The following is a 16298-nucleotide window of genomic DNA, read 5'->3' as shown; positions in this document are numbered from 1 at the left end:
CTTGGGTTTAAATTAGTGTGGCATGGGGGTTGGGAACTGGAACAGCAGGCCAGTAAGTACGGAGACTGGGGAAAAAAGTGAGACTGAGATAAACATAGCGCAGAGTAAGAGCAGGCAGAGGGAAGCCACAGAGCTCAGCGGGACTGTAGGTCTGGAGTGCGTTTGCTTCAATGCAAGACTTTTAATAGGTAAAACAGATGAATTGAGAGCCTGGATTACGGCATGGAACTATGATGTAATTGCAATTATGGAGACATGGTTAAAGGAGAGACAGGATTGGCGCCTTAACGTTCCGGGATATCGTTGTTTTAGATGGGGCAGAAGGGGAAACAAAAGAGGTGGGGGAGCTGCATTGCTGATTAGGGAGCAGATGACAGCTGTGTTGAGGGAGGACTCATTGGAGGGATCTTGTAGTGAGGCATTATGGGTGGAGCTCAGGAATAAGAAGGGTGAAATCACAATGTTGGGAGTGTACTATAGACCTCCCAACAGCCCGCAGGAGACAGAGGAGCAGTTGTGTAGTATCTTGGCTACTTGGCTATAAGTTTCGGCTCGACGATTTTGCGTTGTTGCGCTTCCTGAAGGCTGCCTTGGAGAATGCTTACCCGGAAATCAGAGACTGAATGCCTCTGATTGCTGAAGTGTTCCCCGACTGGAAGGGACCATTCCGCACACATGAGTACGGCCTGAACCGGGACCTTGGATTCATGTCGCATTACATTCATCCCCCACCATCAGGCCTGGGCTTGCAAAATCCTACCAACTGTCCTGGTTTGAGACAATTCACACCTCTTTAACCTGGGGTTACCCCATCTCTGGATCTGTAAAGGCTTAATTACCTGCAAATGCTCGCATTCAAAGCATTGTCTTGCATTTTTGACTTTGTCTATATATATGTTTCGGGAAAATACCTCTTCATTCACCTGAGGAAGGAGCAGTGCTCCGAAAGCTAGTAATTTGAAACAAACCTGTTGGACTTTAACCTGGTGTTGTAAGACTTCTTACTGTACTAATTCCAGAAGATTTTGAATAGTCATGGATAAGGACAAGAGTCGCCCATGGATGAGGCCGCTTAATTGGGCGAGGGCCAATTACATCCAAATTAGGCAGGAACTGGGGAATGTGGATTGGGAGCAGCTATTTGAGGGAAAATCCACATCTGACATGTGGGAGGCTTTTAAAGGCCAGTTGATTGAAGTGCAGGACAGGCACTTCCCTGCAAAAATGAAGGATAGAAATGGCAGGATTCAGGAACCAGGATGATAAGGGAAATTGTAAGCTTAGTCAAAAGGAAAAAGGAAACATATGATAGGCCTAGGCATCTAAAAACTGACAAAGCCTTTGAGGAGTACAGTGAAAGTAGGAAGGAACTTGAACATGGAATTTGGGGGAGCTAAAGGGGGCCATGAAATGTCTTTAGCAAACATGGTCAAGGAGAATTCCAAGGCTTTTATGCATAAATTAAGAACAAGAGGGTAGCACGAGAAAGAGTAGGCCCACTCAAGAACATTGGAAGGAAGTGGATGAAATTCTCTGAGTACTTTGTATCGGTATTCACCAGGGAGAAGGTCATGACGGATGTTGAGGTCAGGGACAGGTGTGTGAACGATCTTGAGAATGTCAATATGTCAAAGGAGGAAGTGTTGAGTATCCTAAATTGCATTAAGGTAGACAAGTCCCCAGGGCCGGATGGGATCTATCCCAGGTTACTGCGGGAGGCAAGTGGAGAAATAGCTGAGGCCTTAATATATATCGTCACGACCTCTTTAACTGCAGGTGAGGTTTCAGACGATTGGAGAATAGTCAATGTTATTCCCTTGTTTAAGATAGGAAGCAGGGATAATCCAGGTGAGCCTGACATCAGTGGTGGGGAAGCTTTTGGAAAAGATACTGAGATACAGGATATATGTACATTTAGAAAAAAAATGACTAGTTAGTGAAAGGCAGCATGGTTTTGTATGGGGAAGATCATGGCTCAACAACTTGATTGAGTTTTTTGAAGAGATGACAAAGAAAATTTATGAGGGAAGGACTGTGGATGTGGTTTATATTGGCTTTAGTAAGGCTTTTGACAAGGTCTCACATGGCAGACCGGTACAAAAGCTAAAATCACATGGGATTCGGGGTGGGCTGGCTAGATGGATACAGAACTGGCTTGGTTATAGAACGAATCTACCTCTTCATTCACCTGAAGAAGGAGCGGTGCTCCGAAATCTCATGATTTGAAACAACCTGTTGGACTTTAACCTGGTGTTGTAAGACTTCTTACGTTGGTTATAGAAGACAGAGAGTAGCGGTGGAATGGAGATCTATAACTAGTGATGTTCCGCAGGGATCAATGCTGGGACCTCTGTTGTTTGTAATATATATAAATGATCTGGAGGAAAATGTGGGTGGCCTGATTAGTAAGTTTGCAGATGACACAAAGATTGGCGGAGTTGCTGATAGTGCCGAGGATAGTCAAAGGATACAATGGGATAGTGATAGATTGGGACTTGGGCACAGAAATGGCAGGTGGAGTTTAATTCGGACAAATGCGAGGTGATGCATTTTGCGAGATCAAATCTAGGTATGAATTATACTGTAAATGGCAGAACCCAGGAGTTGGGAAATCATGTTGCAGCTGTATGTACCTTGGTTAGGCCGCATTTGGAGTATTGCATGCAGTTCTGGTCACCACATTATCAGAAGGACGTGGAAGCTTTGGGGAGAGTGTAAAGAAGGGTCACCAGGATGTTGTCTGGTCTTGAGGGTGTTGGCTATGAGGAGAGGTTCAATAAACTAGGATCGTTTTCATTGGAAAGACGGAGGCTGAGGGGAGACCTGATAGAGGTCTACAAAATTATGAGACGCATAGACAGAGTGGAGAGTCTGATGTTTTTTCCAAGGGTGGAAGTGTCAATTACAAGGGAGCACAGGTTCAAGGTGAGAGGGGGAATGTTTAAGGGAGATGTGCGGAGTACGTTTTTCACACAGAGAGTGGTGGGTGCCTGGAATGCGCTGCCAGGGGATGTGGTGGAAGCAGGCACATTAGCAACATTTAAGAGGCATCTGGATGGATACATGAATAGGGAGGGAATAGAGGGATACGGCCCAAGATAGGGCAGAAGGTTTTTAGTCAATCTCCCACAACAATGCTGACCCCCCTCATTCCGATCCCAACTCCCCCATTCCGATCCCAACTCCCCCATTCCGTTCTTCATCCCTCAGACCGACCCAACCCCCTCATTCCAATCTTACACCCTCAGACCGATCCTCTCATTCCAATCTCCACCCCTCACACTGAACCCCTCATTCTGATCTCAAACTCTCACTTGTGTCCCAAACCCCTCATTCCGATCTCAACCCCCCACACTAATCCCCTCATTCCAATCTCAAATCCTCACTCCAATTCTAACACTCTCAACCCATCTCCATCCCTCTCGCTGATCCCAACCCCCTCATTCTGATCTCAAACACTCACTCCGAACCCAACCCCCTCATTCCGATCTCAATCCATCACTCCATTCCCAAACCCCTCATTCCAATCTCAATTTCTCTGTCCGATCCCTTCCCATCAATCCAATCTCAGTCCATCATGCCATTCCCAACACCCTCATTCCAATCTCCATCCCTCACACCAACCCCCTCATTCTGATCTCAAACATTAACTCCAATCCCAACCCCCCCATTCCGATCGCAATCCCTCATATCAATCCTGACCCCCTCATTCCGATTTCAATCCATTACACTGATCCCAGAACACTCATTCCAATCTCAATCCCTCACACCCACCATTCCCAAGCCCCTCATTCCGATCTCAATCCCTCACACCATTCCCAAGCCCCTCATTCCAATCTCAATCCCTCACCCCATTCTCAAGCAACTCATTCTGATTCACACCCTCTCACCATTCCCAAGCCCGTCATTGTGATCTCAATCCCTCTCAACAATCCTGACCCCCTTGTTCCGATCTCCATCCCTCTCACTGATCCCACTCCCTCATTGCGATTTCCATCCTTCACACCGATCCCAACCCCTCCTTCTGATCTCGATCGCCCACACCGATCCCAATCCCCTCATTCCGATCTCAATCCCCCTCATTTCGATTTCGATCCCTCACCCTGATCTCAAACCCTTCATTCCGATCTCAATCCCCCTCATTCCGATTTCAATCCCCCTCATTCCGATTTCGATCCTTCACCCTGATCCAAAACCCCTCATTCCGATCTCAATCCCCCTCATTCCGATTTCAATCCCCCTCATTCCGATTTCGATCCTTCACCCTGATCCCAAACCCCTCATTCCGATCTCAATCCCCCTCATTCCGATTTCAATTCCTCACCCTGATCCCAACCCCCTATTTCTGATCTCAATCTCCCACACTGATCTCGACTCCCTCATTACCAGCTATAACCCTGTCACCTCCACAAACCATAACCCTGTAATGTCCACTATCTCTGACCCCCCTCCCCCCATTTCCTTGCCATCTATCCTATTCTCCTTTGCCATTTACTTGGCCATCAATCCCATAGTTTTTCTCTCAGACTTTCAGCTTCTGTACTATCTCTTTTTTTTTTTTATAAATGTTTTTATTCAGTTTTCATATTTTATATTGAACAAATTACAAATTGTTAGGAGAGAAAAAGAACAAAAAAAAAAAAAAAAAAAAAAAAAGAAAAAAAACAACAAACAAACACGCAAAAATTAACATACATATTTACAGGTAAGCATCTTCGTAGTAGTAACTGCGCCCGCCCCCCCCCCCCCCCCCCCCCCCCCCAACATGTTTATTTAGTTTGGTTTTGGGCCTTAGCTAGCCATCGAACCCCCGTACCGAACCTGTAGCCCCTCCCGCTACCTTCCCCCGACTATTCTTCCTCTTGTACATTGGCCACAAATAGGTCCCGGAACAGTTGCATGAATGGCTCCCACGTTCTGTGGAAGCCGTCGTCCGACCCTCGGATGGCAAATTTGATTTTCTCCATTTGGAGAGATTCCGAGAGGTCGGACAGCCAATCCGCAGCTCTGGGCGGTGCTGCTGACCGCCAGCCAAACAGGATTCTACGGCGGGCGATCAGGGAGGCAAAGGCAAGGGCGTCCGCCCTCCTCCCCAGGAATAGATCTGGCTGTTCTGAAACCCCGAAGACCGCCACTATCGGGATTCTGTACTATCTCATTGGTTATTATGTTCCTGTCCACTGCACACATCATCTGCTGCCTTGGCACTACCAGTCTAACTCTGAGACCAATATTGTGGAGGGTCGCGAGGGGAGCATGGGGTATTAAACCAATAACAGACCCTGGTTGTTCAGGGCTAGGCATATGTGAATGCCAGTGGAATCCAGTTTCCAGCATAAACCTGGGAATCTTTGGCATGACCAGTTCCAGCCTTCGGATGCAATGTATTCTGTAAACTTTCCAAATGATCCAGGCCTCTTTGATTGAATGTGGATTGAACTCCCTAGTGTTTGATTCACTGCCAGTATTTCATACTTTACTGCCTGGACTACAGCTCACAGGGCAACACGGTTCACGTGGCACAGTGGTTAGCACTGCTGCCTCACAGCACAAGGGTTCAATTCTGGCCTTGAGTGACTGTCTGTGTGGAGTTTGCACATTCTGCTCCTGTCTGCATGGGTTTCCTCTGGGTGTTCAAGTTTCCTCCCACAGTCCAAAGATGTGCAGGTTAGATGTACTGGCCATGCTAAAATTGCCCCTTAGTGTCTTGTGTTGTGCAGGTTAGAACAAAAAACAAAGGAGAACAAACAAAAGTACAGCACAGGAACAGGCCCTTTGGCCCTCCAAGCCAGCGCCGACCATGCTGCCCGTCTAAACTAAAATCTTCTACACTTCCAGGGTCCGTATCCCTCTATACCCATCCTATTCATGTATTTGTTAGGTTATGTAATTGCCGGGATAGGAAGAGGTGTGGCAGTGGACTGGGTGGAGTGCGGTTTCAGAGGGTCGGTGCAGACCTGATGGACCGAATGGCCTCCTTCTGCACTGTAGGAATTCTATGATTCTATAACCCATGGCATCGCATTCAATAGAAAGGGCCAGTCACTCAACATCAGTACCCAGTAAGTGACTCACTGTATTCACCCATTACTCACTGCGTTTCATTAAGGAAGTTGTGCTTGAAAGTTGAATAGAAGTATGAGAGGTCTTACCATGTGCTTGCATCTTGGTCCTCACAAGTGCCAGGGGGTAGCTGCCCAACTGACCACAGGTACTGGAAATGGTGCCACAGCCGAGGTGAACAAAGATATTGGGTTCGCTTGGATTTTTGCCGTACTTTTGATTATAGGCTTTCTTCACGCTCTTGATTGAATGTGAATAAACAATTAAAGAATTATTGACACAAATGAGAAGGAACAGATACTCAAATGTAACACTACTGACAAACATGTTAGTTCATGATTTCAGTGACACTATCTTGCTTGTTGAGATCAGGATTTGGGAAGATTGGAAGGGTGAGTTTGTGAAATATTCCGATTAACCCCTGTCGTAAAGGTCAGACTTTGCTCTTTAATTTTGGATTTTGCTTCATTGCATTGGTTCTTTGAGGTAATGAATATCACACGACAATGGCATTGGATAACAGTACGATAGCAATGATAGATAGAGACCCTGAGCGCAGGTTTACCTAACACGCATATGCATTGTACTAATGGAGGTGACTGGCCAGGCATCAAAAGCTCACATGTGATAAGATATTGACATGGAAATAACTCAGTCGCACTGCTGGCATTTTCCAACATTGGCACTGTGCATATGACATTTCTAATTACTGCTTGAATCAATGAGTCCCAAGATTATGAGCACTTGACCAAACCAAGTGTAAAGGGCCAATGAGATAATTATTCAATATTTTGGGGGGGGCCATTTCTGGCTCATTTTTATTAATGACTGTTTTTTGCTGAAACTGAGGTTTCAACCGTAACAAGGGTATCGAGTATAAAATCTCGCAAATTATGTTACAGTTATATAGAACGTTGGTTAGGCCTCATTTGGAATACTGTGTCCAATTCTGACAACCACACTACCAGAAGGACGTGGAGGCTTTGGAGAGATTACAGAAAAGGTTTACCAGGATGTTTTTTACACACGTTTTTTACACAAAGGGTGGTGGTGGTGGCCTGCCAAGTGAGGTGGTTGAGGACGTTAGCGACCTTTAAGACTTATGGGGATAGACACATGAACAGACGGGGTATAGAAGGATACAGGCGGTTGGTCTAGATAGGATACGTGATGGGCGCAGGCTTGGAGGGCTGAAGAGTCTTTACCTGTACTGTATTGTTCTTTGTTCTTTGTAACTCAAGGGATTGTATTTCACTTCTGAGTCAAAAAGACATGGGTTCAAATTCCACTCCAGAAACTCAACGATGTAGGCTGACACTCCCAATGCTGACACTCCCAATGCTGACACTCCCAATACTGACACTCCCAATGCTGACACTCCCAATACTGACACTCCCAATGCTGACACTCCCAATGCTGACACTCCCAATACTGACACTCCCAATGCTGACACTCCCAATGCTGACACTCCCAATACTGACACTCCCAATGCTGACACTCCCAATGCTGACACTCCCAATGCTGACATTCTCAATATTGACACTCCCAATACTGACACTCCCAATGCTGACACTCCCAATGCTGACACTCCCAATGCTGACATTCTCAATGCTGACACTCCGAGTGCTGACACTCCCAATGCTGACACTCCCAATGGTGACACTCCCAATGCTGACATTCTCAATACTGACACTCCCAGTGCTGACACTCCCAATGCTGACACTCCCAATGCTGACACTCCCAATACTGACACTCCCAATGCTGACATTCTCAATACTGACACTCCCAATGCTGACACTCCCAATGCTGACACTCCCAATGCTGACACTCCCAATACTGACACTCCCAATACTGACACTCCCAATGCTGACACTCCCAATGCTGACACCCCCGATGCTGACACTCCCAATGCTGACACTCCCAATGCTGACACTCCCAATGCTGACACACCCAGTGCTGACACTCCCAATACTGACACTCTCAATACTGACACTCCCAATGCTGACACTCCCAATGCTGACACCCCCAATGCTGACACTCCCAATGCTGACACTCCCAATGCTGACATTCTCAATACTGACACTCCCAGTGCTGACACTCCCAATGCTGACACTCCCAATGCTGACACACCCAATGCTGACACTCCCAATGCTGACACACCCAATGCTGACACTCCCAATACTGACACTCCCAATGCTGACACACCCAGTGCTGACACTCCCAATACTGACACTCTCAATACTGACACTCCCAATGCTGACACTCCCAATGCTGACACCCCCAATGCTGACACCCCCAATACTGACACTCCCAATGCTGACACTCCCAATGCTGACACTCCCGCTACCCCAATATTTATCCTGTGACCAACATCACTAAAACTATTTGGTTTTATTATTTTATTAGGGAGTGCAGCAAAAGTTCACCAGACTGATTACTGGGATGGTGGAACTGGCAGATGAGGAGAGATTGTGTCAATTAAGACTGCATTCGCTGGAGTTTAGAGGGATGAGGGGGATCTGATGGAAACCTATCAAATTAGAATTGAATCATAGTATCATAGAATTCCTATGGTGGAGAAGAATGCCATTTGGGCCACCTACTCTCTGAAAGAACACACTACCTAGGCCCCCTTCCCCGTCGTATGCACGCAACCGCACCCAACCTTTGGGCACTAAGGGCAATTTAGCATGGCCAATCCAATTAACCTGCTCTTTTTTGGATTGTGGGAGGTAACCGGAGCCCCCGGAGGAAATTCACGCAAACACGAGGAGAACGTGCAGACTATGACTAAGAAAGCACAACAGCGCCTATACTTCCTCAGGAAACAGGAAATTCGGCATGTCCACACTGAATCTTACCAATTTTTACAGATGCTCTATAGAAAGCATCCTATCTGGGCTGCATCACAGCCTGGTATGGCCACTGTAAGACTGTAAGAAACTTGAGAGAGTCGTGAATACAGCCCAGTCCATGACGTGAACCCACCTCCCATCCATTGACTCTGTCTACACCTCCCGTTGCCTGGGGAAAGCGGGCAGCATAATCAAAGACCCCTTCCACCCAGCGTACTCACTCTTCCAACTTCTTCCATCGGGCAGGAGATACAAAAGGCTGAGAAAACACACTAGCATATTTAAAAACAGCTTCTTCCCCGCTGTTAGCAGACACCTGGATGACCCTCTTCTGGACTGATCAGATCTCTTCACACATCTTCTCTACTGAGTAGTACTGCACTCCTTTATGCTTCAGCTCTGTCTATGTATTTACATTATGTATTTATGAATGTCCTATATGTATTTATGAATGGCTGCTGGCCTGCCTTGGTCTGCTTTCAAAGCCAGCGATTTAGCCCTGTGCTAAACCAGCCCCTGGTTTCTCTTTTCCTCTTAATGTGACTCCAGGAGTCAATCACTCACATCCTATTTCCAAAAGGGAAATCTGACATTAGGGTTCAGAGGAGGTTTACTTGATTGATACCCAGAATGAACAGGTTCTGTTATGAGAGAAGGTTGGAGAGACTGGGCTTAATTCCACAAGAGTTTTATGAAGACCCAGGAGGCCAGGAGATGTTAAGTAAATGAAAATTTATTTTGATCACAGAAAGTGGCCACTATGGCAGCGTACATAGAGTAAGTCCCCACCGGGCCGACCAGAATGATGGTCCCAGTGCGGACCGGCTTTTACAGAGTAAGGTAATGAGCTCCAGCTGGGCGGGCCCTGCCCACTAGTGGGGAAGCTCGCCTTGCATGAGTCCCACGGGACGATTGATTTACCGTGGGCCTCATAAGGGCTATTACAAGTTTAGAAGAGTGAGGGGTGATTTGACTGAAGCATATAAGACCCTGAATCATGAAAGAGGATTGTAGGGAGTTTCCATTGCACCGCAACAGAAGGAGATAGTGAGATTATTTTCATTTCACCTCTGGGCTAAGAGCCCCACAGTTCCACATCCACATAACAGTAATTAAAATGATTCCTTTTATCGGGGAAATCAATGTCACCAATCCACAGTATTTTATTTCTGAAACTTACTTCATAGACAGTGAGCTCGATCCCTGCATAAGGGATGATACCCAGGAGGTTTGGGATGTATCCAACATAGAGGGCCGTAATGCCTTTGTTTTTGATAAGGATCTTCACGCAGTCATTGATGTTCTTGTACTGTCCTGTGTTCCCCAGTGCCAGTCTTGTCTTCAGTACCTAAAGCAGCAAGGATTCCCGATCAGACTGCCAGTGATGACAGTAATGTTTACATTTCATTGACTTTGGGTTGGAAGGATTTTTCCAAACGTGAATTATAACATTAAATTCCAGAGATCTTATCAAGGTAACTGGTGCAAACACATGGAACAATTGAAGGTATCTATTGAGTATACTCCAACCTGTTCAACCTTTCCTCAGAATATAACCACTTCACCCCAGGATTCAGCCTGGATAAACATCCTCTGGACTGCCTCCAATCCAGGTGAATGTCTCTCCTTCAGTAAGGAAACCAGAACTGTACACAGTACTCTGGGTGTGGCCTGGCCAATGCTCTGTCAAGTTGGAGCAAGACTTCCCACTTTAAACTCCACCCCCCTTGCAATAAAGGCCAATATTCCATTTGCCTTCCTAATTACCTGCTGTACCGGCATAATACCGTTCTGTGATTTATGTACAAGGAAACCCAGATCCCTCTCTTTGCAATCAGTCTCTATTTAAATAGCATTCTGCTTTTTCATTCTTCCTAGAATCATGTGATAGAATCACTACAGTGTAGAAAGAGGCCATTTGGCCCATCGGGTCTGCACCAACCCTCTGAAAGAGCACCCTACCCAGGTCCACGCCCCCACCCTATACCCGTAACACAGTAACCCCACCAATCTTTTTTGGACTCTGAGAGGCAATTTATCATGGCCAATCCACCTAACCTGAACATCTTTGGAATGTGGCAAGAAACTGGTGCACCCGGAAATGCACCCAGACACGGGGAGAACTCCACAGAGTCACCCAAGGCCAGAATTGAATTCAGGTCCCTGGGACTGTGAGGCAGCAGTGCCAACAACTGCCAGGCCTTTGGGGTTATTTTCCTTGGAACAGAGAAGGCTGAGGTGTGACATGATTGAGGCAATCAAATTTGTGGGAGATACAGAGTAAACAAGTGGCACCTATTTCCCTTTGCAGAGAATTTAAAACCAGGGGTCACAGACTCAAGCTAAGTGGCAGAAGGATTAAAGGGGGCATGAGGAAAAACCTTTTTACGTTGAGGGACGTTGGTGTTTGGAATTTGTTGCCTGAGTTGCTGGTGGAGGTAGAGACCCTGAACTCGATCTGCATCTTAAGTGCTGTAAGCTGCAGGGTTATGGGCCATGTGCAGGGGGATGGGATTAGAAAGGGCATCTGGGTGTCTTTTGATCTGCATGGGCCAAAAGGGGCCGAATGGCCACCTTCTTATGCTGTATCATTCCTTATGGTTTGTTGAGTTATGCTTCTTCATGTAGCATAAGCTGCTTCCTTGATGTATGCTCTGACAAAGGAAGGTTCAGACTTGGAGATAGGTTTAACACATTTATAGAACAGTTAACAGTTCTCCTACTTGAGTTCAACTCTCCTGCTAATCTTGCTATAGTAACTCAGTCTAACAAACCAGTCTGCTCTAAACCATGCGGTGGGTGTGATGCTTCTGATCTGCCCCTGTCCTTCTCTCTAAGTGCCGCCTGTGGAAAGAGAAAGAGCATGTGTGCCCTGTCCTTTTATATGGGTAACTTCCTTGTGGTAGTGTCACCTCTGGGTGTCTTGACTGCCCATTGGTCGTGTCCTATTCTAAGTGTTCATTAGCTGTATGTCTGCATGTCATGACGTCTCTGGTGCTCCCTCTAGTGTTTACTTAGTCTTAGTGTATTTACATTAACCCCTTGTGTATTTACAGTGATGCATATCACCACCTGGTTCTAACATGGAATCCTACTTACCTCACCAGCAATGCCACATATTACCACCTTTTCCAGCAATACCCCTTCTGAACTACATATCCCCTTATCTCTAAACCATTAAAGATTGATTTGCTTCTGTATCCTTTAAGATCTTAATCTCCTTACCTACTCTACCTTGTGCACATGAGTAAGCCTTCCCTTCACAAAATCTTTAAAAGGATCTGACACCTTCTTATCGACCAACGCCTGCACAGGCTGCATACTCTTTTGCACCTCTTCAGTTGCAACCTTGGTTTATTTTTCCACTTTAATAATCTCCATTGGCTTATCCTGTTTTAAAAAGTCTGTTTTCCCAGTACTTTTTTCAGCCACCAACACTGCGACTTTCTGTGTCCAGCCTTATTACAATGAAAACATTGAAGTTTTCTTATCTCTCTTCCACCGTCATGTTTCATTTTTAACAGGAGGGGGGGGGGGGGGGTAACCCCCTCCCTGAAAATTAAAGCAACAAAGCCCAGCTGAAGCCAGATGTGGGGGATGGGGATTCTATGATATCTTTAGTTCAGGAAAACTGGTAGAATTACAACAGAAGGATTCAGTGATAAAACAATTATATCAGAAAGCATACAATCAAAGTAGAATCTGAGTGTATACCGTGGTGTTATTACAATAGAAATAGTGTATTAATGAGGAAGTGGAGACCTTTACATATTCAGGCAGATGAAAAATGGGCAAGCGGTTCATCAAGTTGTGTTACCGGTGGGTTACAGAAGGGAGGTTTTGTGGGTAATGCATGAGGTTCCAGTAGGAGTTCACTTAGGAAAAAGAAATATTTTTATTGATCTGGACTGCATAAAGATGTAATTCAATTTTGTTGCACATGTCACAAATGTCAGGTAGTAGGAAAATCTCAAGCGGTAATCAACCCTCAATACCCATCCCGATATTTGAGTAATCTTTTATTCAAATCGTAGAAATTTTGTGTCCACACCGGTATCTGAAAGAGCTACCTAGCTCGTCTCATTCCCCAGCCCTATCTCAGTAGCCCTCTAAATTCATCACTTTCAAATATATATCCAGTTCTCTTTTGAAACCTCTGATGGAATCCACCTCCACCCCTCTCCCAGGCAGCGCATTCCAAACCCCAACAACTCTCTGAGGAAAGAGGTTTCTCCTCATCTCACTCCTCGCTCACTTGCTGACCATCTTGAACTTGTGACGCCTAGTCACGAATGTAACTAGTGGCAACAGAATATCCTTCTTTACCCTGTCAAAATTGTTTGTAATTTTGAAGACTTCAATAAGGTGACCTCTTAATCTTCTCTGCTCCAAGGAGAAAAGCCCAATTTCTCTAATCGTTCTTAAAATTCCTCATTCCTGGTATCATTCCAGTAAATCTCCTCTGCACGCTCTCCAGGGCTTTAACATCCTTCCTTAAATAAGGTGCCCAGAACTGAACACACTGCTCCAAATGTGGTCTGACCAATGATTTGTAGAGATGTAGCATCACTTCCTTGTTTTATACTCCATGCCTCTATTCATACACCCAAAAATCCTATAAGCCTTCTTAGCAACTGTTTCAACTTTCTGGGCCACCTTCAGAGAATTATGCACTTGAACCCCAAGGTCCCTCTTGTTCCTGTACTCCCCTCAAGGTTGTACCATTGAGCCTGCATTGTCTCCCCATGTTTCTTCTCCCAAAATATTCCCTCACATATCGCTGCATGGACGTTCATCTGCCAGGTGTCTGCCCATTTTGCCAACTTGTCAATGTCCCTCTGAAGTCACTCAGCATCATCCTCACAATTCACTATTCTCCCCAGCTGAGTATCATCTGCAAATTTAGAGATTTTGCCCTCAACACCCATCTCTAAATAGTTTAGGGTACTAATTGATTGTGTGGGATCCCTTCCTAAGAAAAAAGTGAGAATTAGTATTTGTTGAACATAATGATGTGTCTCCTAGATTTCTGGAGGCTATTCCATTATGAAATATTAGAGCTACAACTGTTGTAGAGGAGTTAACTCCATCTTTTTACCAGATTCAGACTAACAAAATAAATTCAATCAAATCAAGGATCCACTTTTATGTTGAAGTTATTGAAGGGTGTTTTGATATCTTAGCAATAAAGCAATTTGCCTCAACTGCGTATCATCCAGAATCACAGGGATCATTAGAAAGGCAGCATCGAAGTTTAAAAACCTTTTTGAGGACCAACAATCAGGATTATCCAGAGATTGGGATAAAGGCATTCTATCTGTACTGTTTACAATTAGAGATAGACCTAATGAATCAACTAAATTCAGTCCATTCAAATTAATTTTTAGTTTTAGTTGAGGTAAAGCGGCCTTTTGGCTAAGATCAAGTGTAGTAGCCTTTTGGCTCAGATCTGGTATGTCTCTTTTGTGGGGGCCATGAATTGGATTCAATTTGAATTCGAATTGGTTTTTGGAGCAGGCAAGGAGCTGGATTAGGGGTTCGCCCCTGACCACACTCTGAGCCCTGGCTTTGTAACTCAGAAAAAGTAATTTAAAAAAATGATCTGCATCAATTTAAATTGATGAAAGAGAAATAGGTGATTCAGAGTTCTGAGACTATGTTGTTGGACTATGTGTCAAACATTAGGGAGGGATTAACTAGGGCAGGTGATCAGTTGGAAAGGATTTAAAATTGTCACAGTATGTGATAAAAAGTGAAGTGGATAAGAAATCAAAAATTCGTAGCTTTGTTAGGTGGGGAGAAAGTTTAGTTTTGTTACCATTTTAGGTGAACCATTAAAAGCAAGATTTAGTGGATCTCATCACATTGAAAGGAAATTGAATGAGGTGAATGATTTGCCAACTAGAGGGAAAGCTCACAGAGTGTGTCATGTTAATATGCTCAAAATGTATTTTGATGGGAAAGGAAAGAAGGAGGATGTGTTAACCATTATAACTCAGAGAGAAGCGATAAATCCAGATTATTCTGAATTCCACATTCCTCAAATTAGATTGGACAATGAGAAGTAATAATAAATTTGGATAAATGACTGAGGTACCTTCCGGAGAAAAATCAAAGTGGCCTGAAAGAGTTGTCACAGGAACATAAAGCTATATATGGGAACAAATTAGGAGGTACAAATGTAATTGTACATGATGTAGATGTAGAAAATTATATTCCAATGAGGCAACATCCATATAGACTTAATCCACTAAAGTTGGCAGTTACAAAAGGAGATTGAAAACATGCTTAACAATGATATAATTGAAGTGAGTTGCAGTGATTGGAGCACACCAAAGCCAGATGGAACGCGATGATTGTGTGTGGACCATGGTAAAGTCAATGTAGCTACGAAATCAGATTTGTATCCTATTCCTCTTTGGGAGACTGTTGAAAATGTGGGACAAACAACTTTTATTACCAAAATTGTCTTATCACAAAATGCCGAGGAAGTTTCAGATTTTGTAATGCCAAATGATCGGTATCAGTTTAAAGTTATATTGTTTGGAATGAAGTGTGCACCTGCAACATTCCAAAGCCTAACCAGCAAGGTCATTTATGGACTAAAGAATTGTGCAGTGTACAATGGAGAATCTGGTGGTCTTCAGCCAAATCGTGGAAAGAACTTTGGAACATTTGAAGGAATCATTCGATCAATTATAGGAGGCTGGATTAGTGGCAAACATGAATAAAAGTGAATTTGCAAAAGCCTGAGTCACGCTCTTCGGCTATACAATTGGACATGGTCAGATGGCCCCTCGGAATGTGGAAACAAAAGCTATTGGAGAGTTTCCAATATCCTCAAAGAGGAGAGATGTTCTGAGATTTCTGGGCATGAGTGGTTTCAACAGCAAACTCGTGCTAAATTTTAGCAGTGTCGTTGCTTCATTGACTGAATGTTTGAAAAAGTGACGGAAATTTCACTGGGCGGCAGAATATTTGGAGGCATTTGACAGTCTGCAAAGTGTATTGACCACCGCACCAGTTTTGGCGACACCGAATCATGACCAGCAATTTAAGGTTGCTATTGATGTGAGTGATGTAGAATTTCATAGAATTTACAGTGCAGAAGGAGACTATTCGGGCCATCGAGTCTGCACCGGCCCTTGGATAGAGCACCCGACCCAATCCCACACCTCCACCCTATCCCCGTAACCACAACTAACCTTTTTTTTGGACACTAAGGGCAATTTAGCACAGCCAATCCACCTAGCCTGCACATCTTTGGACTGTGGGAGGAAACTAGAGCACCCGGAGGAAACGCACACAGACACGGGGAGAATGTGCAGACTCCGCACAGACCGTGACCCAAGCCGGGAATCAAACCTGGGACCCTGGAGC

At 44.8% G+C, this 16298-nt stretch overlaps 1 protein-coding gene across 1 annotated transcript in view; it reads right to left on the bottom strand.

Moving 5' to 3' along the window:
* The window catches only part of LOC119974232 (calcium-binding mitochondrial carrier protein SCaMC-2-like), a 37437-nt gene that overhangs the window by 6830 nt on the left and 14309 nt on the right, over positions 1–16298 (bottom strand). The window contains exons 3-4 of the mRNA XM_038813000.1: positions 10099–10266; positions 6153–6303 (exon numbers count right to left, since the gene is read on the bottom strand). Coding sequence (XP_038668928.1) covers positions 6153–6303; positions 10099–10266 — 319 coding nt within the window. The remainder of the gene's footprint in view (positions 1–6152; positions 6304–10098; positions 10267–16298) is intronic.

Source organism: Scyliorhinus canicula, chromosome 12 (assembly GCF_902713615.1).
Source record: "Scyliorhinus canicula chromosome 12, sScyCan1.1, whole genome shotgun sequence".
Taxonomy (NCBI): domain Eukaryota; kingdom Metazoa; phylum Chordata; class Chondrichthyes; order Carcharhiniformes; family Scyliorhinidae; genus Scyliorhinus; species Scyliorhinus canicula.
Note: the sequence above shows the minus strand (reverse complement) of the source record. Positions and strands in the feature narration are given on the sequence as shown.